The following is a 24,392-nucleotide window of genomic DNA, read 5'->3' as shown; positions in this document are numbered from 1 at the left end:
TAGCGATCTGCTCTGGCTTCACACGGTAGTAAAATAATATGGAAAAATTGGATTTTTTAAATTAAATACCAATATTTCTGATATACCTATTCTGATATATATAATATATATATATATATATATATATATATATATATATATATATATATATATATATATATATATATATATATATATATATATATATATATATACATATTAGACAATATTAATTAATTAACCGCTCTACCTGCTGATATTGATGCTCCTTTCCACTTTGGGTTTGCTGGAAGAGAACTCTTTTAGAGTCATATTTGTCATGTATTACTAGTATGTACAATAAAGTATGAATAAATAAACAAAATAATATAAATATTTATAGGTATTGTATGGGAATCGAATCCTCAACTATTAGTGAGACAGTATAGTAAACTACACCACAAAGGTTATCGTTGGTGATGCTAGAAACCACTTCTAAATGAGACTTTTGACCTAAGTTTAAAAGGATGTGTTAATTTCAAATAGGCCAAACTAAGTTTCAAAGGGTCACTCACGCCACTTTATCTATTTAACGATATAATTTTAACAAAATAATGTTATTATCTAGGTATTTAATAATTAATCCCTTTACACGTATTTGTTTTCAGTAAATCGTATGTCACTGATAAAATATTCAAATAAATTATAATTAAAATTCTCTATAAGTAGATAATTATATGTGTGTACAATATGTATGTATTGATATTGTATATATATATATATATAGTTATTTGTAATTTATGTAAATATCTGCTACTATGTTAGGTTAACTGGAAAAAATCTCTTTTAGACATAAGTCCGTCTTTGATAGCTTTGTTGTTATTACTGTATGTTTTAGTGCAATAAAAAATAAAAATAAAAGATACAAATTAATGCACAACTCGAACGGATATATAGTACGTAAAATTTACTAGATCAATTTTGGTGAAATTTAATATGGTGACAACTTTATTACTGGTTCAACAATTGTGTTAATATTTACAATAGAAAATATTTCATTTCTATAGAAAGATATGAAATTTTGCAAATGACGTTCATAGCTGAGAGTATTTTTTTAGTAAATTTATTCATTAGTAAAAGTCGTGGGTGAAAATGAAATGGTAAACCTGCCTCTGCTATCGGTATACACTAGGGATGAGAAATATCGATATCGCTCCTATATCTATATATTGGGTTTCTCTGGACACTGATGGCGGTAAATAAGCCATCACCTATTTCGATGTCGCCCACATCAGTCTCATATCTGTATTAATTTCGAACAGCTTCTTCATTTCGATATTATATATTGGTTAACTCACATTTTTTTTTTTTTTTTATACAACTTAGAATGACAAACAAGCTGACGGCTCACCTGATGGAAAGTGGTAACCGTCGCCTATAGACATGAGCAGTACCATGGACATAACAGAGTATACTGTTTCGCCCATGATACCCCCATGCGTTGCCATTCCTAAGGACTCAGATGTTATTCCTCTGTACCCAGTAAATTCACGCCATATCCCACCCTTCAAACCGAAACACAGCTATGCAAACACAACTGCTTCACGGTTGAAACACGAATGGGACAGAGGTACCCAAGCAATCGACTTTTGTACAAAGTCTCCCTCTGGTACATTTAATATATTTGTTCATTATCATCATATCAGCCTTCAACTGTCCACTGCTGAACATAAGCCTCCCCTTAGGGGGTTATGCCAATAGTTGCCACCCTTGACAGGCAGATTGACAACCGCATTTAGGCTTTAGAGATGTTTTAAGAGGTACGCTGCTACCCATCCCTCGCCCTCCCTTAGTCGCCTCTTACGACACCCACGGGAAATTAATGCGTGGCCTATTCTATGCTGGGACCACACGCCCATATATATTCGTTGTTAGGCCAATATAAAGATATTGCTAAATATTACATATCTCTTGTATATATTGGCGGGGCATCAGTGAATAATAACAGGTGAGGACAAAAATAGGTAGTTTGGCCCATCGTGATGAATGTAACAAGAATCGAACCGGGACAGTTTCCAGGGGGAACCGCGTGAATGTCGTAATATTCTGTTAGTAATAGGGCTGTTAGACCCCATTACTAACAATCCCTTTCCCCTATAGCTATTATGTATATTATGTTTGTAATTGTATTCGTATTTTGTCATGTAAATTAAATAATTTATATACAACTAAATGCCAAAATATTACCAAAAATAACAAGTATCAGCATATTTAGATAAAGAGTATTTTTTTTCATCATCGTTTCATTCTCATTCGACTATTTTTTTTAATTAAATTTATAACTGTCTGTTTATTTATAACATTATCAATTACAGTAAAATAACTAAACAGATATCAATGAAATTTTACAATTTAGTAGCTTATTATTTAATTTATATTATATTAGTTATTAGTTTTATAATAATTGATATTTATTATATATTTATGCTAATATCCATATTAGTCTAAATGTGATTCTTTTATCTATGGTTTAAAAAAACAAATGCATGTTCTAAATAATTGGTCGGGAGAATCTTATAGTTCGCTAGACAATGACTATACCTAAACTCCTCTACTATATGAACTCTCGTCGAATGCAGAGGTCTTTGTAAGTCGGAAACAATTTAAAAATTTAATCCGCTAGATGGCGTTAGTACCAAATTAATATCCAATATGAATTACCTAGTGTCAATAATACAAACTTTATACAGTTTGCAATTAGATGGCGCTGAGTAATACGTAAAAGGAAAATATAGAGCATATTTTATATTTCTTCAAATACAGTGACTAACAACTAGTATGGATCTTTTTAGTGTTTTATCATATCAATATCTCATGCCGATATGGCCTGGTATTCCGTTTATCTTGAGTTTTTATTACTTATCGCTTCAAAAGATATCTTATACTACATACTTCACAGATAAATACTTCATTTTAGAAAATAAATTGTGTTGCGTAATTTTTTCTTTTAAATTAAATATAGCTAATTACTGTTATGTTAAGGTATAAAATGGGATATATATATATATATATATATATATATATATATATATATATATATATATATATATATATATATATATATATATATATATATATATCCATCGCCACGTAAACCAATTTGAATAATATAGCTTGTATCCTTCATTATTTCATTAAATTTCATAGTAATTGGACAAACCATTTCGGCATTATAAAGTAACAAACGAACAAACTCAATTTTACAATTATAATATTAGCAAGGATTATTGTTAATATTGCCATGTGATACAGTCATAGAATGTGCCACCCCTGCTTTCCCATAGGTGTCGTAAGAGGCGACTAAGGGAGCTTATGTTGCAGGGATGGGCAGCAGCATACCTTTTAAAGAATCATCAAAATCTAAACTGTGGTTGTCAACCTGCGTGCTAAGCAGCTACTGGCAAAACCCCCTTTATGGGGAGGCTATGTTCAGCAGTGGACAGTTAACTGTTACAACAACAATATAACAATTGTTTAATTTTATTTTCAGATATGTTATTACTTGTACTCGTGGGCCTGTTGGCCGCTGCGAATGGCGTTCCAATAGCCAACGAAGATGCTAGAATAGACATATCGAATCCCTACGCTCTTCCCGGTACATCCATACCCACTTTCTACGACGTACGCCTCTTCTTCGATCCGAACAATGAAGAATACTTCTTTGGGAATGTCACTATTAGGGTTATACCAACAGAAAATATAAACGAGATAGTTCTGCAAGCTATGGAATTGGAAATTGACTCGATTGAAGTATTCGCCGATACTGATTTCAGTCAACAAACAAATTTGTTCGCAAATTACACATACTCTAATGAGACGCATTTGTTGAGGATCGGACTGGACACAGATATAGGAGCGCATCAACCACACGAGATTAACATCAACTATGTTGGGCACTACGCTGATAATATGTTTGGAGTTTACTTATCTACTTATGAGGATAATGGCAGAACTGTGTAAGTTTTTTATTGCCTTTTTCTCAGTGGATAAAAAAAAAAGAAAATTAGACGATAGATATACAAATTCTGACCAGAATACTCGTAGAAATAGTTTATTTTGTATTGTATTCTATTGTAAAATCTTTATTATACATAACTCAGATTAAACACTGGTAAATGATTTAATATACAATGGCGGACTTATCCCATAAAGGGATCTCTTACAGTCAACCTTTGAGAAGCTGAAAGAAAACTGTAGAATGTATAAGGGTAATAACCGTACAATTAAAGATAAACTAAATAATACCCAGTAAAAAATTGAATATATAATACAATAAAAACAGCTTTATATACCTACATATGTAAATAATAAAAGTACATGAATAATAATATTAGTTTATTCTGTATTGTTTACATATGAATTTAGTCCTGAGTAGGTATGGGTAATGTAGATACCGATCCGATATCTATATATCGGGTCCCTCTGGATATTGATGACGGAAAGAAGCTCATCACTCTCATGTCGGTCGGAATGGTCGGATATCTATTTTCGAATATGTTAAAAGTCTGTTATCCAATATTATTTTTTGGGTAACATACTTTTAATATATTAGTTATTGGACACGTATATAGATTTTGTGACTAAAATATATAGATATTGTTGTATATTACCCATCGCTAGTCCTGAGGACTAGGGATGTGTTAACCCTTCTTTGCATAATGGTGAAAATTTCTAACATAACATTGAATGCCCAAAAATTATATAAAAGACCAAGTTCATTTTAAGTTAATCGTGTCTGGATACCTTTTTAATGTCCATTGCAGGAAAAAAAACATAGCTGTCAAATTTATTTTTTTAACCATTATTCCTTTAATTTTGAACATGAATTATATCACCTTGACTTATTTCACCAATAAAAAAATCATACAAAGAAGATTTAAGCCTACGGATCTGATAATTTCACTGGTATATCTCACTCTTCAAACCGAATCACAGCCATATAAGCCTAGCTGCTTCGTGACAAAAACTCGAGAGTACATAGAGGTATCCATGCAAACGACTTGAATGCAAAAGTCTCTGCTGTCTTGTTTCAGAAAACTTGTGACCACTCAAATGCAGCCGACGTTTGCGCGTCGTGCGTTCCCTTGCTACGACGAGCCTGGGTACAAAGCTGTTTTCAGGACTACCATCTATGCTCCCTCTGAATACCCCGTTGTACTATCAAACACTCCAATTGGGGATATAACGAGGCAGTAAGTTTATTTATATTTATTTATTTATAATATATATACATATATTTGGTGAGCTTTACAGATTTACCAATGCACTCACCAAAAACCATAGAACAATTTTATAATACGTTAACGGAATGACATACTGTATGGTTCCGGCATAGAATTGACCACCCTTTCCTTTGCTCGTGGGTGTCGTAAGAAGCGATTAAGGGAACTTAGTGGACGAGGGATGGCCAGCAGCGTCCCTCCTAAAAGATTTTTAAGGCCCAACTGCAGTTGCTGCGTATGCATATGGTATGTTATATTGCTAGTAGTTGCCACGCTTGGCAGGGCAGATTGGCAATCACAGTTGGTGTTGGTGTTGGCAGTGGTGATGTTTTAAGAAGGACGCTGCTGCCCATCCCTCGACAATTAAGGTGCCTTAACCGCTTCTTACGACAACCACGAGAAAAGGAAGGAGTGGTGTATTCTATGCCGGAGCTACACGGCATGCCATTCTAATGTAATTTTGTATTCTCTACTTGTTATTTTTTTTTTATTTCAGACCAAACGTACCAGGATATGTAAAATATGAATTCGCCGACACTCTGCCAATGTCGACTTATCTGCTTGCATACGTCGTGTCCGAATTTGAACATATTGGCAATGTTGATAGCAATGGAAACCTTAATAACGATGCCATCTACAACATACCATTCCGCGTATATTCAAGACCAGGAACACAGAACGCGTCGGAATTTGCTCTGGACTACGGACAGAAGAATATGGTCGCTTTTGAGAATTACACCGACTTTCCATTCGCATTCCCAAAACTGGACAAAGCAGCGATACCCGATTTCACGGCCGGGGCTATGGAAAATTGGGGACTGGTACTGTATAGGTATGTTGTATGATATATTTAATATTTAGGTAAATTGGTTTATTTATATGTCAATTTCTTAAAAGATCTTTTCTAAACCAGCTCAGGGCTGGGTGTTCTGTTTTATTACCTGGTTCCTTATAACTCAGGGTATCCTATGGATCCTGATCCTGAGGATCAGGTGATTGGTTTGATTGTGTAGCACTTATTATCATTATTTATTTTTGTCTTTAGTTTGTTTTCTCCTTATCCTTCGTGAGTGAGATATTTTTGAATGTCTTTTTGAGCTTAGATGAGTCACGACTATTGCCATTCCTAAGGGTTAACATACTATGTCTCCATAGAATGTAGTTAACATAATCTTTTCATTTCATATATTCCTTGGATTACAACAAACATTTGAAAAAAGATAATCGTTTTAATTATTACAGGGAAGTAGCTCTCCTGGTAACAGAGGGAGTCACTACAACCGCCACAAAACAGGGCATTGGCAGGATCATATCCCATGAGAACGCCCACATGTGGTTCGGAAACGAAGTCAGTCCTGTTAATTGGACTTACACGTGGCTAAACGAAGGCTTCGCTAACTTGTTTGAGAGTTTAGGCACCGACTTTGTAAGTAATAATTAAACATAATAATTGGATGTTGTAAGCACCCTTGATTCTTTACAAGGAGTGAATTTACGATAGATAGAAATAATAGCATTTAATTAATAAAATTTGAAGAATTTAAGATTTTGTTCAACAATAAACACACAAAACCGCATGCAATTAAATTGCAGGTAGCAGAATCATTCTTTGGTTCTCGCCCTGCTGCACCTAATTGACTATTTTAGTAATGTTGTTTTGCTTTATATTGCTTTTGTTTAGTTATTATATATCAAGCTAAAAGATGTCTCATCAAAATTTATATCTTTTTAATTATTATAGATGTGTGTATGTATGCGTGTGTATGTGTATGTGTATGTATATGTGTATATGTATATATATATATATATATATATATATGTATATGTGTATGTATGTATGTGTATATATGTATTTTGCATATATAAAAACCGATCATTGTCATTACGCAAATGTGAAAACGATTCATGGCTTAATATAGATATAAATTTGATTATGTATTGACCGTAATTCAGCTGTTCGTTTTCCAAAAAATAAATAAATAAATAAATAAATAAACATCGACTTTAATTGTGACTAAACTAATTATTTTGATTTAAAAACTAAACTATTGAAATGATTTTGACAAAACTTCTATGGAATCAATTTGGTAATTTATTTTCTTTTAGATAAAAAAAGAACTTTCTATATCGGTTTATTTTTGACGGAGTTATGAGGTAAACATAAAAATGTGTTTAACATTAAAATTATCAGAGGAAGACTTTGTACAAAAGTCGATTGCTTGGGCACCTCTGTCCCATTCGTGTTTCAATCGTGAAGCAGTTGTGAAGTTGCCTAATATATTGTTATTATTACAGGTACTACCAGAATGGCGTATGATGGACCAGTTCGTGATATCTATGCAGAACGTGTTCCAGTCTGACGCTGTATTGAGCGTTAACCCGATGACCCATACAGTCCGCAGCCCATCAGAGATATTGGGAACATTCAACGCCGTCGCTTACCAGAAATGTATGTATTTATATTCTGAATAAATAATATCCTATTAATATTTATAAGTGCTTTATATTATTCCCAAATTCATGTATAATATAGTATATATCATATATGTGTAAGTATATTTGTTATTCATATATATATTTATTCGTTTATATATGTAATTTTAGTATGTATGTATATCAATAATTACTAGTACCGCATTCGAGTATGACACTTCCCTATGGTTGACTGGGAGAGAATGCTTTTAGCATTAAGTCCCCCATGTACACATATTTGTACTAATGAATAAATAAATAAATGAAAAATAAATATTTATTCAAATTTGTTGTTGTCCAAAAAACCAATTGTAATTTTTTGGAGGAAACAATAAAGAGTATCTATCTATCTATCTATAATATTATCTACCGACTTAAAAAAGAAGAAAGTTCTCAGTTCGGTTGTATTTTTTTTTAAGTTTTAACCTTATAACTCCGTTAGTTTTAAACCGATTTGGAAAATTATATTGTTTTATCTGAAAGAACATACTTACGTATTATTTATAAATAGACTATATTATTTACATATATTGAATAATTCATATATGTAATAATAATTTTGTAAAAGATATATAATTCTTAATAAATATTCATTCTTTACTATTGCAATTTTTTATACAATATATTATAATGTTACTATTCTTAATCAATTAATTTTTAAACAAAAAATGCTTAATATATAAATACATATACAAATAGTGTTAAAATTCAAGTTATATTTATACAAATAAACTCGTTTACAAGCTATTTTGAATCGCCATTTTTAACAAATCTACTACAGGGTTCGGAATGTTGTCATCTGCTGAGAAGAACCCGCAAGGAATTCAAGTTACTCTTTTAAATCTCTGTCAACATTATGTATATTTAAGACACACTCTATGTTGAAGAATGTACTGCACACAATCTATTATAATATTTCATCTATTGAGATGAACGCAATTGGATACTACCCAATTGATAACATCAAGAGTGTTTTATATATTATTATCAGTAGAACATGATTCAAATATCAATATACGACTATATCTATTGCGAAATCGACAATACCTGTCGCCCTTGTGCGATGAACGTGAATGTACCATGATATCACTAATACATTTCATTGCTATTTGTCATAATTTATGTATGATAAAGTATTGATGAATCATAATATACTTAATCATTATGATTAATATAATTAATCATAATATAAATAATACCAGAGGGAGACTTTGTACAAAAGTCGATTGCTTGGGTACCTCTGTCCCATTCGTGTTTCAACCATGAGCAGCTGTGTTTGCATGGCTGTGTTTCGGTTTGAAGGGTGGGATATGGCGTGAATTTACTGGGTACAGAGGAATAATACCTGAGTCCTCAGGAATGGCTACGCATGGGGGTATCATGGGCGAAACAGTATACTCTGTTGTGTCCATGGTACTGCTCATGTCCATAGGCGACGGTTACCACTTTCCATCAGGTGGACCGTCAGCTTGTTTGCTATTCTAAGTTGTATAAAAAAAAATTGGAGAATTTTCCAATAACAAACTACTTCATCATCCTATCAGTCTTTAACTGTCCACTGCTGAACTTAAACTTCCTAGGAAGGCTTTGCTAGTAGCTGCCATATTTAGTAAGTGGATTGGCAACCGCAGTTAGGCTTTGGAGATGTTTTAAGAGGGATGCTGCTGCCCATCCCTCGCCCTCCCCTAGTCTCTCTTACAACACTTACGGAACAGAAGGGGTAGCCTGGGATTCTTTGTCGGGACCACAGGATCAACTACTTCAGTTACGACGAAAATAATAAAAAAGCCAGGAGTAAGTTTTTCTATTTGTCCGTGTGATCCCGGCATAGAGTAGGCTACCTCTTTGTCCTGTGGGTGTGGTAAGAACCGACTAAAGGAACATAATGGTAGAGGGATGCAGCGTCCCTCTTAAAACATCACCAAAGCCTAACTGGGGTTACCAATCCGCATGCCAAGCGTGGTAACGACTGGCAAAACTCCTCTCATTAGGAAGGCTTAAGTTAACAATTGAAATGAAGCTTCTAGAATTAAATAAGAATTTTTTAATTATACATTATTATAAAGGAACAAACTCTTAAATTATTTAATTAAATAATCATTAAACAACATCAATTTCGTTGTTACAATTTGTTTGATTTAAAATTTATATCTAGTAATATACTGATTTTGATCAAATTTCTATTGGACTAACCTAAAAGTAGTAAAAAAAAAAGAGAATTTACTAAATTAATTTATAAGTGACGCAGTTATAGGGCAATAAACATAAAAAATACAACTGAGTTTAGAATTTCTTTAAGACTGTAAAACCTTAAAATCATTCAACAAAATTTCTATTGTAGGTAGTATATTAATTTATTTTAACATTTATTGTATAAGTAGGTAGGTATTATATTTATATATAGTATATGTATTTATGTAATATTTTATTATATATCTTAATATTTTATTTAACTATATTTTTGTCTATGTACTCTAAATATTAATAGTTGTTGTACTTCAGCTACCCGCTAACAACATGCTTTCTAATTGTATTGGGTTGACTGAAAGAGATCTCTGTCAGAGATAAGTCCACCCTTGCTCACAATATTTATAAATGCATTAACAATGTAATTTACAAGTGCAATAAAGAATATATATAAATCCTCCTTTTTTAAGACGGTTGAAAAATAAATTCATTTTAATAATACTAAAACAACAACAATGATGTCCCATATATTATATTATTATAGTCTTATTTATAATATATGAGTAAATTTTTAAGATTTCAAAAAGAATCATTAAGGTTTGTTCTGAACTAATTAACAAAGATATTGCAAAACTTACTTAAATTGATGTAAGGTGTTTTAACAGGAGAAACAGAAGCTAAAACAATAATAAAAAAATCCGTCTACATATCTGTTTGATCTGATATCATGCAAAAACTATGGCACTAAACTTATGGTAATAAACTTATCTCTAAAAAAGATTTCTTCCTGTCAACCTAGCACAGTGACATAGGAAGTAGTGGGCAGTAGAAGTGCTAAACAGGGGACTAAACATTTTATTGCTGGTGAGTCATTTATGACTACATTAGACTGTTTTTGAGCGTGTGTGTATTAAAAATATATATTATATTAATAATAGATATTATATTCAAGTTATTTTGTTACAGCTGGCTCCGTTATTCGCATGACACAACACTTCCTTACCCCTGAAGTATTCCGACAGGGCATTGTGAAATATTTGAGAGCTAAGTAAGTGTAATTTTTAATCTTAAATATAATATGGCATAGTATATAGTATAGTATATGTTATAACCATTATATACCATATCATATCAGCCATTGCTAAACATAGGCCTTGCTCTGTTGGAGGGTTTTGCCAGTAGTTGCCACGCTTGACAGACAGATTGGCAACCGCAGTTGGGTTTTGGAGATGTTTAAAGACGCTGCTGCCCATACCTCAACCACTAAGTTCCCTTATTGTATACTTTACAATAATTTTATTTTCAGTTCACGAAAGGCAGTCGTTCCCGGCGACTTGTTCGCGGCTCTCCAGGAAGCTTTGAATGAATCTAATCATTCAATACCGTACACGGTGGCGGCAGTATTAGACAGATGGACCACACAAGGTGGATTCCCGGTCATCAACGTCAGGAGATCCGCGCCAGCCGCTAACTCTTTGTCTCTTGACCAAGTATGTTTTATTTTTTTGTCTGACTACGTGTCGATATCTAGACTTTATTTATGTATAACATAAGAGGACAATGGTCAAGCATTGCTCTCTACGTAGCCTCATTTCTCTTCTGTAAGTGTCATCTCTTATTGGAGGATGGAAAAATATTCATTCGATCTTAATTTTATCCAACGCGTTTCTGATACCGGTATCTGGTGCTAATTCCGAACAATTGTCATAGGTATAATGCCTAGTGAAACTTTGAAGTTTCACTCAAGAACTCCTTTTTCTCCTTAAAACCCCATTTCATAGTTCTGTAGGTTATAATGGATACTTCACAGTATAAGCTGTTAGACTGTGGAACCCTCTTCCACATTGTATTCACAATAGCTAGTTGCCGAACACTTTAGTCGCCTATAGGCATGAGAGTACCATGGACATAACAGAGTATACTGTTTCGCTTAAGATACCCCCCATGCGTTGCCATTACTGAGGACTCAGATGTTATTCCTCTGTACTCTGTAAATTCACGCCATATCCCACCCTTCAAACCGAAACACAACCATGCAAACACAACCGCTTTACTGATAGAAGTAGATAGGATTTCGGTTTGCTAAAAAAAATTATAGGATTAAGCTCACCTATTGTATTGCCTATTTTTTCTAAGTTAAAATCTTACTGTTATTTCTTTATTACTGTCAACCGTTAACTGTCCATTATGACATACACACACAGAACACAGGTCTCCTCCATAAAGGGGGGCAGGGGGTTTCCAGTAGTTGCTCGCTTGACAGGCGGGTTGAAAATCACAGTTAAGTTTTGGTGATTTTTAAGAGTGACGGTGCTACCCAACCCTCGACAATTAAATTCTCTTAGTAGCCTTTTACGACACATATGGTAAAGGAAGGAGTACGACTAAGAAGATTTATATGATTATGGTATGGTCTAAATATAGATATGCAAAGCACCATTGTCACCCACACACACACACACACGCACACGCACACGCACACGCACACGCACACGCACACGCACACGCACACGCACACGCACACGTACACGCACACGCACACGTACACGCACACGCACACGTACACGCACACGCACACGCGCACCCAAACTCACATGAAACATTATATAGATTAACCATGTTCGCCGCACCATAACTGTAAAATTACTTGCTTTGACTTCCACGAAACAGGCTTTGCCTAGTGTGGGGTCATAGCTATATTGTACCATAGGCTAATTTTGTTCAAGGAAATAAAAATATTCTTATTCTTATTCTTATTCCATTGTAATATTTCCGTTTTATTTCAGGAAAGATTCCTATTAGACAGAAGTCAATGGTCCAATGAGCGTTGGCATGTACCACTGAATTGGGTATTGTCCACTGATGTAGACTTCTCTGATACTAGACCTCAGCAATGGTATCCCGTTACATCCTCACATTTGTCCATTAATATACCCGGACTCTCGAAAGCTGAGTGGTACATTATTAACAAACAACAAACAGGTAATTTGATCATTTATTAAAATTAGTGTGGAGTTCTTCAAAAAAGGTATTATATATTAAGGTCGGTCTTCAGGATCGGCAATGTGCAAGTGACACTCCTAGTATTGCAGGTGTCTATAGGCTACAGTGAACGTTTACCATCAGACGGGCTGTATGCTCGTTTGGCACCTTTGTGGTATAAAAAAATTATGCTGATACTTTGTTTGCTATTTTAATTTATTAAGAAACAAAATCATAGTGAATTATAAATTCTGATCCTTTCAATATAATAAATACAATCTACTTTTTTCGAGGATTATTGGAAAATAAAATATCGAATAAATTATTGGTACAATAATTTACTAGGGTTTCCAGATGCAACCTTTTATTTTTACCCAATACTAAATTTAGCTATGTCCGAACGCAGAAAGAAACTATATTACGGTTTTTATTCTTTCTCTTATCTTGTGTTTTGCTACCTATATTGGTATATATTATTATATTTATTTCCCGCTGTACAATGTACAATTACTAAACCTGTTAAAAAAATTACCAAAATTTCTTCAATTCAAAAATGTTTCTCCTAAATTTGGAGGTTACAAAAACATTACAGAAAATTTCGCAATTCTCTGTTTACGTCATATTGGTGTAAAAGTAAAATATATAAATCATTAAATTTTTATGTAATTATGTAATTTCGTCAAATTACATAAGTATCAAATATGTGTTTCTGATCGGGATCAACATAATCAGGAAATTCCATATATTTAACAGTTACTTAGAGATCATACATGTGATTCATACGTACATATCTATAACTAATGTCAATCAAAATAACATTGATATTTTATCATGATTTTTGTGTTGCAAGTGTTCAATAATTTTACGTTTATTTCCTGGCATAAAATAAATTCCCAATTGAACACTTGCAAGAACTAGAACATATCTATAACCAATGTCAAACAAAATAACATTGATATTTTATCATGATTTTTGTGTTGCAAGTGTTCAATAATTTTACGTTTATTTCCTGGCATAAAATAAATTCCCAATTGAACACTTGCAACACAAAAATTATGATGAAATATCAATGTTTTTGATTGACATTGGTTATAGATATGCTCTAGTTCTTGCAAGTGTTCAATGGGGAATTTATTTTATGCCAGGAAATAAACGTAAAATTATAAAAGGAAATATATTAAATTCTTAAACGTTAGAAGTCTGCATTCTTTTTTTTTCAAAAATTTTTAAAACATCCTTTTTACTGCCTCTAATGACAATTATTATTGTTACAAATTATTTCTAACATAGAATGCACTTTAGTAACGTAACAGGAAATAATAAATATATCATAGGAAATAATATAACAAAATAGACATATTTACATCAGCTGATAAGTAATCAATACAAGCAGATAAAAAGATGTCTGAAAAATAACAACAGGAAATAATTTAAGATAGACATTTCCTTTTATCGACTGGCAAAATTAAAGATTGTGTCCCACAAAAAAAAAATTATACTTGTAACAAAAAGAAAATATATATTTTCATTTAAAAATTAAACTGTTAAATCGATATTGATAAAATTTATATGAGACCAATCGGTGAGTATATTCTTTCATATAAAAAAGATTTTTTTATAAAAAAGAAATTATCGTTATATTGAGAAAAAAGAAATAAAACATCTCGCCAATTCAGAAACTTTCAAATTATCTTTAATTAAAAACAATAAACAATTACCCAAAGATTTCAGAATAGAATAGCAATGCATAATTCACATAGTGTGTTGCTCGTTGTACTCGTATTTATGATATTGGCAATGCGTTAGAGAGGGATTTAAAAACGTATCTGCCTTTCAACTAGTTCGTAGTAGTCAAATTCATCAAGATATGTATGCCACTTGTTTTTAACTCAGCCTATAACCCTACCAAATTCAGATACAACCTGCTTGCATACTTTCTACATAAACTGTGTCGAATATGTAATCTAGTAATGTAAATGAACAAAAATTTTACATACACATTTTCAATGCACTAGCCTGCTATGAATTGAGAAAAATAGCAACTGATGGTGTATCTTTCGTTCTCTTTTTATTTCTTATTTTTGCATAAGAAGAAAGGAGGAAATAATATGATTTGCAGTTTTTATTTTATCATTCCTTCTATGTAATTTTTAGCGAAAACCACAAGTCTTGATTCCAGCGCCATCTAGTATTTCTTGTCTAATTCTGTTTAGCGATCAATCACCTTGATCGTTAAAGTGCTAAGAAGTAACAAATAAACTCATTTTCACATTTATAATATTAGTAAAAATTCTCGTATTCCACAGGTTATTATCGTGTGAACTACGACGTTTCCAATTGGCAGGCTTTGGCTAGAGTTCTGAACTCGTCCTCGGAATACTTACAGATTCATGTGCTGAATCGAGCTCAGATCATCGACGATTCGTTCAATTTGGCAAGAAATGGACGACTTGTAAGTATTATTATAGTATGTGGAAATATAACAAAAAAGAAAAAAAACTTAACGAGTATCAGCTTCGTTATATCGGCTGGTAACTGTCCACTGCTGAACATAGGCCTTCCCCATAAGGGCAGTTTTACCAGTAGTTGCCACGTTTAGCAGGCGCGTTAGCAACTATAGTTAAATTTGGCAGTGTTTTAAGAGGGACGCTGCTGCTCATCCCTCGGCCATTAAGTTTCCTTAGTCACCTCTTACGACACCCACGGGATAGGAAGGGATGGCCCATTCTATGCCGGGACCATACGGCAACAGAATGATTACACTAAACTGTTTTTGAGTGTGTATTAATGAAACAAAACTAAACAATTTCCAATGAACATAAGTCGTAATAGGAAATTAATTATTCAATTTTCCATACAAACTATGCAATAAAAGTATAGTTTCAAAAAGCTTTTTGTAATAACCAGTCTTCCAAGATTGATAAATCTAGTTAGAGCATTGCGTCCCAAACTGCTGTAGAATCTTTTGGGACATACAAATGTTAGTTAGCTTCTGTTAGTTCTTTATATAGATAGATAGATACTCTTTATTGTTTCCTCCAAAAGATTACAATAGTGAACTTATTATAAATATAAATAATTACAAGAAATAATCACAATGAGGAAACAATGGGCGACCTTATCGCTAAGAGCGATCTTATTTTATACTGTCAGAATAGTATAAAACTAGAATAATATGAATATTCTGTATAACAAGAAATTAATAAATAAATTACATGATTCAGGGTTATCACTTTATAGTTGATTTTTTTTAATATATTTTAAGCAGCTGGGATATTACGGTAAGTATATTTAAATATTCACTTTCCTATAAGGTCATATTCTATCTGTAAGCTATTCTAACTATTCAATACTACGCTGACCGTATACTTATTTTCCACTTTAATAGTGTCAAAAATATAACGATGTTGTTTTTTTTTTTTATTCATAAAAATATAAAGCCTATTTCAGCTATTTTAGCTATCAAATTGACCATTTTACGTCAGCTAGACCATCATCTTGTTGATCATTGTTTCATTAAAAAATATCATCATTATCATATATATGTTACATGGCCTTTCTTATAAGAGAGGTTCTACTACCCTTGGCAGATGGATTGGCAACTGCAGCTAACCTAACTGCAGTTGGCGACCCGTCTGCCAAGTTGCCATTTGATGGGTTGGTGGTGTTTTAAGTGGATGCTGCTGTCCATCCCTTGACTATTAAATTCTCTTAGTTATATTTTAGAACAACCACGGGAAAGAAAGGAGTCGTTCATTCTATGCTAGGACCACACAGTATATACATTGGAATAGATAGATACTTGCTGTTTATTGTTTCTTTTTAAAGATTATAATAGTAAACTTATTATAAGTATAAACAAATACAAGAAAAAATTACACTGAGCAAACAATGATCGGCCTTATCGCTAAGAGCAATCTCTTTCAGGCAACTCTAGATAGATATATTATATAGAAAAAAATATATTGGAATTGAATTTTTAATTGAATACTTATTTGTATACGTATTTTAAATAAAAAATATTAATAATTTTCAGAATTACCTGTATCCGTTTGAAATTTCAAAATATTTGGTACAAGAAAAAGATTACATCCCGTGGGCAGCCGCTAACGCAGCTTTCAGTTATTTAGACATAGTACTCAGTTTCACAGAGGTCTACAACTTGTACAAGGTAAGATTATGATTACAAACTGAACAAATTGTTATTTGCTTGATACGACATTACAGTACAGATATACATTACACACACATATAGTAACATAAGCAATTAGAAACATGGGAATTTTGTTCCATTTTTGCTCCACAAAAAAAAAACAACCGATCAACTTCAATTTTGACAGAAATAGTTATTTTGATTTTATTTATATACGCACGCACGCACGGGCGCACGCACGCACGTACACACGCACGCACGCACGCACGCAAGTCAAGCACGCACGCACACACGCACACACCTATATATGTATGTACTTGTATATAAATATATACGAGTACCTACATACACATCTTCATAAAAGCATCTTCTAATGGTAATAGACGAATTTACCATCAGATACACTGTATGCTTGTTTGCCACATTTGTAATGTAAAAAAATAAGGAGATTAGCCTCTAATTAGTTATTTTTTTCTGTTTTCTGCAACTATTTTTAAATATTTTATTATTATCACAGAGTTACTTGCTCAACATAACGGAGCCGCTTTACAATGAACTTGGATTCATAGCGTCGTCTGATGAAGAACACGTGACAGCATACCACAGGAACATCGTGCTTGATATCAACTGCAGATACGGGAATGTGGATTGCTTGAACAAAGCCTCCGATCTGTTGGAACAATCGAAAAGTAATCATTTTTACATTTTGATAAAGTACTTTATTATAATTGCTCTTATTGCACTTTGTTGGACTCTTCTACTATCCATGTATTACAGAAAAAATATATACCAATTAATACAGAACAATACAGAATTTATTAACAGTATCTCATAATTTGTAAAAGAAATCTAAACTGGTTGACCCGGCAATCTACATTTTATCCCTCATTACCATCTATCGAGTCCATTTATTCTTACCGGGATAAAACAATCCTATCTTTTAAAGTTGGAGTAAGCATTTGTAAATATGTATTATATTTATAAATGTTTGAAATGATACTCACAGGCACCTTTTATTATCGCACCGCTCGTCATAGTCGGGGAATTTATCTTTACACGCTTGAACCTAAATGTTCGAACCGAATAATTCCTCCGAACAATCGAAGTTTCTTGTAAAGACTACATGGTACGGGGTTCTTGAAAAGGAGTATATTCAGGTTTCTAGGTCTATAGGCGACAATTATTACTTTCTATCAGGTGGGTCGTCAGCTTGTTTGCTACACAAAGTTGCATAAAAAAATAAAAAAGAATATTTTTTGAGAATAGCGTGTACAAAGATTGTAACACGCGACTTTTTACCCACTACTTCACACGCATGTTTTTAGAAACAGAAAAAGTAATGAAATATACCATTTCTGGATCTCTCTCTCTCTCTTTCTCTTCAGTCGTACACTCTTGATAGTGTGGTCGTGGTTTTCACAATGACAGTGGGTCGTCGATGAGGCTCTCCTTCGCGATTGAGGTCCTCGCAATATGTCTCCATCTACTTCTGTTCACCGCTGAGCGAGAGCATTCCACAATAGACTGCTGTGTGGCCGTTTTGCATTTCTATGTTTGGCATTCCTAGATGACATATGAAAACATATTTTATATCAGTTTTTATTTTAGATTTGCAGGAAAACACAACAGGAAAACTGGATCTAAATTGACAAACATATAGCTAGACAAAATTTTAAAAAATATTGTTTTAGTCTCTATTGGTCTTATTAAGGACCCCTCGTATAATTTTTTCATAATTATTTCCTACAGCATTAGTAAGAAGACATCATATATTTACAATTTTAAGATGTACCAAACAACATATTATTCTGCAGCTCAATCCATCAACCCTGACATCCAGAACTTGGTTTTCTGCGCCAGTCTTCGCGGTGGTGATAGAGACAACTTCGATTACCTCTGGAGTCTGTACGTGGCAAGCACCGATTCTACCTTCCAGTCTATTCTGTTGAACGCCCTTGGATGCACTTCAAACGAAGAAGCTCGGACAGAGTAAGTTTTTTTTTTTTTATAATAAACCCATTTTACTATAAAATGTTTGTATAACTTCTTCCCATTCATATTTCTTTCATCAAGTTATGTTTGTGCGGATGTTTTGATTTAAAGGGTTCCACCCTTTGACAGTGAAATTACAGGGTATGGAGGATTAACACCTGAGTCATAACTAACATCTTATTTCCTTGTAACGTCTCCGATGTTATTCATATCTATAGATAACAGTTATCACATTCCATCAAGTGGACCGTTAGCTTGCCTGCTATTCTATGTTTTATAAGAAATCTTTAAGTTTTTAGATTCTCAAAATATTAATTAGATTTTCAACGCATACCTTTCTTATTATTATCATTATGTATATAGTGTATATATATATATATAATTTATTTAGTTTATATATATAACTTACTTGAATGGCAAATGTGCATGGTGTTAATCGATCATGCACGGCCTTTTTAATGGCCATGTAATTTTAGACATAATACATTTAAATAAATAAATATAATATAATATAAATAATATAAATAAGAAAGGTATGCGTTGAAAATCTAATTAATATTTTGAGATCTGGTATATATATATATATATATATATATATATACCAGAGGGAGACTTTGTACAAAAGTCGATGGCTTGGGTACCTCTGTCCCATTCGTGTTTCAATCGTGAAGCAGCTGTGTTTGTATGGCTGTGTTTCGGTTTGAAGGGTGGGATATGGCGTGAATCTACTGGGTACAGAGGAATAACATCTGAGTCCTCAGGAATGGCAACGCATGGGGGGTATCATGTGCGAAACAGTATACTCTGTTATGTCCATGGTACTGCTCATGTCTATATGCGACGGTTACCACTTTCCATCAGGTGGACCGTCAGCTTGTTTGCCATTCTAAGTTGTATAAAAAAAAATACTACTAGTATACTATCAATTAAACTTTAAAGTTCATTAATTTGAAATATTTGAATTTAGAACAAGCAATTACGTCTATATTTTGTTTTGTGTCAACTGCAGTTTACTCCGCTTCAAACAACTCAAAACTAATACAGGAGCAAATTCTGTTAATTGCAAAAAGAATTATAAAACTTGACTCTTAAATTAAATACATAATCATAAAATATACAAAAAAAAGTTGAAATTGAAAACCTACTCCATTTGGAAGATTTTTAAATAAAGAAAAAGTTTTTTAAAATCCCTTGCAAAATACATGGCTTCATCTCGTCTTTCCATTACTTAGCTATCAATAAATTTATTATTAATTAAGATTTTTGGAAGCACCTACTTATATTTGCTTAATTTTTTATAAATACGCCTGAAGACGAAGTTTCGTAACCGGTCATGTGTATTAATTATACACATGACCGGTTTTTCTGTAAGAATATACTTTCAGATAATTTTCATAGAATTTCTTTTGGAATCTATCAAAAGAATTTCCGAATCATCAAAATAACCTTCAAGAAAAGAGCATATTTTTTTAAATCAAAATGCAACTGGTTTTACTACGATTGAAAACGCATGCTCGTTTGCCCCCAGTGTTGTTTTTTTTTCTGTGATATACTAGATAATTTTGATTGAATCTTTAAATACCCAAAATATAAAAGATATTCCGTTCTCGATTGTAACTTAATTTATTTTCTGTCAGATATTTGAATCAAGTCATCGATGACGACTCACCGGTCAGAGAGCAGGACAAGCATACCGTGATTGTTGCAGTCATCAACGCAAGCCCAGAAAACACTGAAGCAGCATTGGACTTTGTCATAGAAAACTTCGAACTGATTAAACCTAGGTGAGAGACGGCAACTTCATTTGCTATTAAATGTTTCCTGGCAGTTTGTTCACACGAATCTGTGTATAACAATAATAATACTTTAGACGAAAATGGAATAGCCTCCCATAGCACCACAATTACATAGAATATAGGTATATATATACATCACACACAAACACACACGCATACAAACACACACGCCCACAAACACACATGCACACAAACACACACGCACGCACGCACGCACGCACGCACGCACGCACGCACGCACGCACGCACGCTCGCACGCACGCACACACACACTACACTAGGTTACGACCCATAAGTATAGTATACGATAGCATAGTAACGTATGTACCAGCTAATACTGAGAAAAAAGGATAACTATGTTCTTATGGATAACGTTAGTAAATTCACACACAGATATACACAGAGTATATTTACATAGTAATAGTAATCAGCGCTGTACAATTCCATTGGAAATTGCCCGGCAGTGATTAACGTACACACAGTCTAGCCTGCTTGTCATCATATTCAAGACGCTGTTGGCACTGGCATGTAGGCTGCGTATCAGGATTGCGCACCTTTTCTGAATCGTGGCGTAAAAACAATCTACACGATGCTCTGAAAACATCCTGGATACGCTCTATAGAATCGTGGTAACCTCATCAACACCTTGAACGCATTGTTATATTGGATGCGAATGTCGCTATAGGATTTTTGAGTATATACAAACATCCAAATGTCTTCAGAGATTTTTACACTAATAATGTTGTTAGAAATAGAAATAGCTTTTACCCGCAACTTCATATAGGTGAATTTTAGAAGTACGCATATTAATAAATCACTTCTAAATGGCGTGAAGAGATAGATAATTAGTGACTTATAATTTATATTTAAAGCCGAATCTTCAAGAAAACAGCTGTGTAAATGGCATTCACTTTGGGTGTACCACTTTTAGCGTTATTCCGTAATAAATGTACAGACGGACGTAGAAAATGTATAAAAAATTATTTTATTTATTTATTTTTTATTGATTCTTTATTATACACAAACGTATTGATAAGAAAATTTTAATATAAATATAATGTACAAATGCGAGCATATCTCAAATAAGAAATTTCTTGTAGCAGAGTTTATTGTTCTTTTTAAAGCCCCTTGTATAATTTTCTTAAATATCTCCCATGTTTAGTAACAGTTTTATCATTTAAATAAGATAAACATATAATTTAGTTATAATACAATATTTTTACAGAGTACAAGAGCTCAGTGGAACTACTAATATCCTGAATGCCTTCTCCAGAAGGTTAATATCTGCAGAACATTTGAGCAAGGTAAGTTATTTTTAATAAATCGATTTGTCAATAATTTATATTTGAGAATGATATGTGAAGTGCCACACACAAGTCCAAGAGATTTAAGTGGTACTAAAAATTCTTAATTTTTTGTATGTATTTACACGATGATTTAATAAATAAAATCAAAATTAATTGATAAAATGTTTCTCTGTTACTATTTTCATTTAAAGTGCATTTCTGGGATTTTCTTTATTCTTTTCATTTAAGAGTTTCCTCTCATCGGTGCAAATAATTCATGCATCTTCTTCCAGCCAGCTCTGTCCCAGGCCATATCCTTGACTTCTGTATACGACATGACACCTAGTGTTTCTTTTATCTGTCCTGGGATCATTTCAATAAATTTAGCTACCTTCTCATTAATTTTGTTTTTACTATCGTACAATATGCCACAAATTAAAGAATGTTACTATATCTTCATGATCTGGATGACTAACGCTTTTCCACCTTGCATTTTTCAATGCACTTTCTTCCTCGTATAACCTTTGAAATCAACTTCTAGCAATAGTCGCAGCTTCTAAGGGGCAGCGTTTCCGACCTGATACGACATCGTAAATTTCAAGAAAAAAACATATTCCATTTTGAAAGATCGGTAGCATTCCTGCAGTTTCTCTGATCGTTAGTGCTCATGGGTGGGGGTAGGCACTTACCATTAGGCGAGTTGCATGGTCGTTTGCTCTCTGTGTTATAAAAACAAAATTCCATTAAAACTAAATACACGCAATTTCTAGTCGTTTATCGAAACCTTAGCTGTTACTTGCGACTTCGTTCCCGTAACCGGGATATTTACTAACCGGGAAAAAAAGCAAGCTATCTCCTTCTCCGTCCCATATAGTATATTGTCATTGATTAAGCCATTAAGGTAACAAACAAACACACTTTCACTTTTATAATATTAGTAAAGATTATCTGACCTTTAATTAAAGATAAATTCCTTAGTTCACGATTAAAGTCTCTTCTTTTTTGTGAAAAATAATTATACTTTATTTTTTATCTCAGATACAGACCTTCGAGTCACGTTATGACCACATCTTCTCCGCTGGCGAACGTGCTTCGGTGGCGGCCATCAAGGAAAATATCGGTGCTTCGATAGCTTGGTCTGAAGATAACTTGCCAAGTGTCAATTTATGGTTAGACGATAATTATGGAAATAGTGCTGTCATATTTACGTCCAACGTAGTTATGATGCTTTTAGTTGTTTTAGCCATTTTATTCTAATTTAACACTTAATTTGTAACTATTGAAGTAGATCTATTGTAATAGAGTTTGTGAAAAATGTAAACAAATAATAATTTCACTATAAAATTGTCTGTTGATATCCAATTGTAATAAATGTAAATGAAAAATCGATCGATCGATCGATTAAATGTTTCGATTTGTTACTTCATTTAGAGATAATATCTGTAATCATTTTAACAATACTTCGATATTTTTTTCATTAAATTCTATTAAAATAGACAATTGTTTATTATGTTTTATTGCAAAAATAATAAATAGATTAACTTAGGTTTCTTGTCGAGAATGATTGACTAAATTCAAAACCATCTGGTACCTTTAATCTTAAGTCGCCTTTTTGCGAGTATGCCTAATAAGAAATACACTTAAATTATTCCGATTATAATGTTTGCAACAAAGTATAATATATACTAGTACTTGTACTCGTGTCAATAAAATAGTTCATTATCGTTATATTTAATTTATTTATTATACAGGGTGAAATCGAATTGAATCAGTAATAATGTAACTCTGTAAATAAATAAATAAAATAATCAGTTTCGCTGGTAATATGGCATTTGTAAAAAAATGCTAACGATTTGGACTTCACCCTATATACATAAATATTATTTATTAAATACGTGTTTTGATTGTATATAAATAATTGAAGATTCGTTATCAGCTTAAATCTATTATTGTAAATAATAAATTATTATTATTTTTATTTTATATAAGAAAGTTTGGTAAAAAGTTGTGATGGATATAAATAAAATGTGATATAGTTTAATTGAAATGTTTTTTTATTTTATTTACCTATATAAACCTTTTTTTTTTTACTTTTAAATTATCAAAAACAGTTATAAATCGGTTCTAGCTCACATATATTCTGATATTAAATTATATTTTTGACGTTTGTACAGTTTGAATTTAAATATTGAGAGTAACAAGTCTAATCATGATAAAAGTATTGTTCCAATAATCTTTTGTTAATATAGTAAAGCTTTATTTACCTAAATCAGGATATTGTAAG

General features: G+C 32.6%; 1 protein-coding gene across 1 annotated transcript in view; it reads left to right on the top strand.

The window, feature by feature from the left end:
- The window catches only part of LOC113515697 (aminopeptidase N-like), a 29,170-nt gene extending 5,021 nt beyond the window's left edge, over nucleotides 1–24,149 (top strand). Inside the window, exons 2-16 of the mRNA XM_026899969.3 lie at nucleotides 3,509–3,974; nucleotides 5,052–5,210; nucleotides 5,737–6,072; nucleotides 6,483–6,666; nucleotides 7,536–7,689; nucleotides 10,866–10,947; nucleotides 11,206–11,389; nucleotides 12,686–12,881; nucleotides 15,188–15,333; nucleotides 16,918–17,052; nucleotides 17,552–17,723; nucleotides 18,849–19,023; nucleotides 20,664–20,810; nucleotides 22,048–22,126; nucleotides 23,147–24,149. Coding sequence (XP_026755770.2) covers nucleotides 3,511–3,974; nucleotides 5,052–5,210; nucleotides 5,737–6,072; nucleotides 6,483–6,666; nucleotides 7,536–7,689; nucleotides 10,866–10,947; nucleotides 11,206–11,389; nucleotides 12,686–12,881; nucleotides 15,188–15,333; nucleotides 16,918–17,052; nucleotides 17,552–17,723; nucleotides 18,849–19,023; nucleotides 20,664–20,810; nucleotides 22,048–22,126; nucleotides 23,147–23,365 — 2,832 coding nt within the window. The 5' untranslated portion in view covers nucleotides 3,509–3,510 and the 3' untranslated portion in view covers nucleotides 23,366–24,149. The remainder of the gene's footprint in view (nucleotides 1–3,508; nucleotides 3,975–5,051; nucleotides 5,211–5,736; nucleotides 6,073–6,482; nucleotides 6,667–7,535; nucleotides 7,690–10,865; nucleotides 10,948–11,205; nucleotides 11,390–12,685; nucleotides 12,882–15,187; nucleotides 15,334–16,917; nucleotides 17,053–17,551; nucleotides 17,724–18,848; nucleotides 19,024–20,663; nucleotides 20,811–22,047; nucleotides 22,127–23,146) is intronic.
- Nucleotides 24,150–24,392: the final 243 nt, after the last annotated feature.

This window comes from Galleria mellonella, unplaced genomic scaffold (assembly GCF_026898425.1).
Source record: "Galleria mellonella isolate WM207_F2 unplaced genomic scaffold, CSIRO_AGI_GalMel_v1 utg37, whole genome shotgun sequence".
NCBI lineage: Eukaryota > Metazoa > Arthropoda > Insecta > Lepidoptera > Pyralidae > Galleria > Galleria mellonella.
Note: the sequence above shows the minus strand (reverse complement) of the source record. Positions and strands in the feature narration are given on the sequence as shown.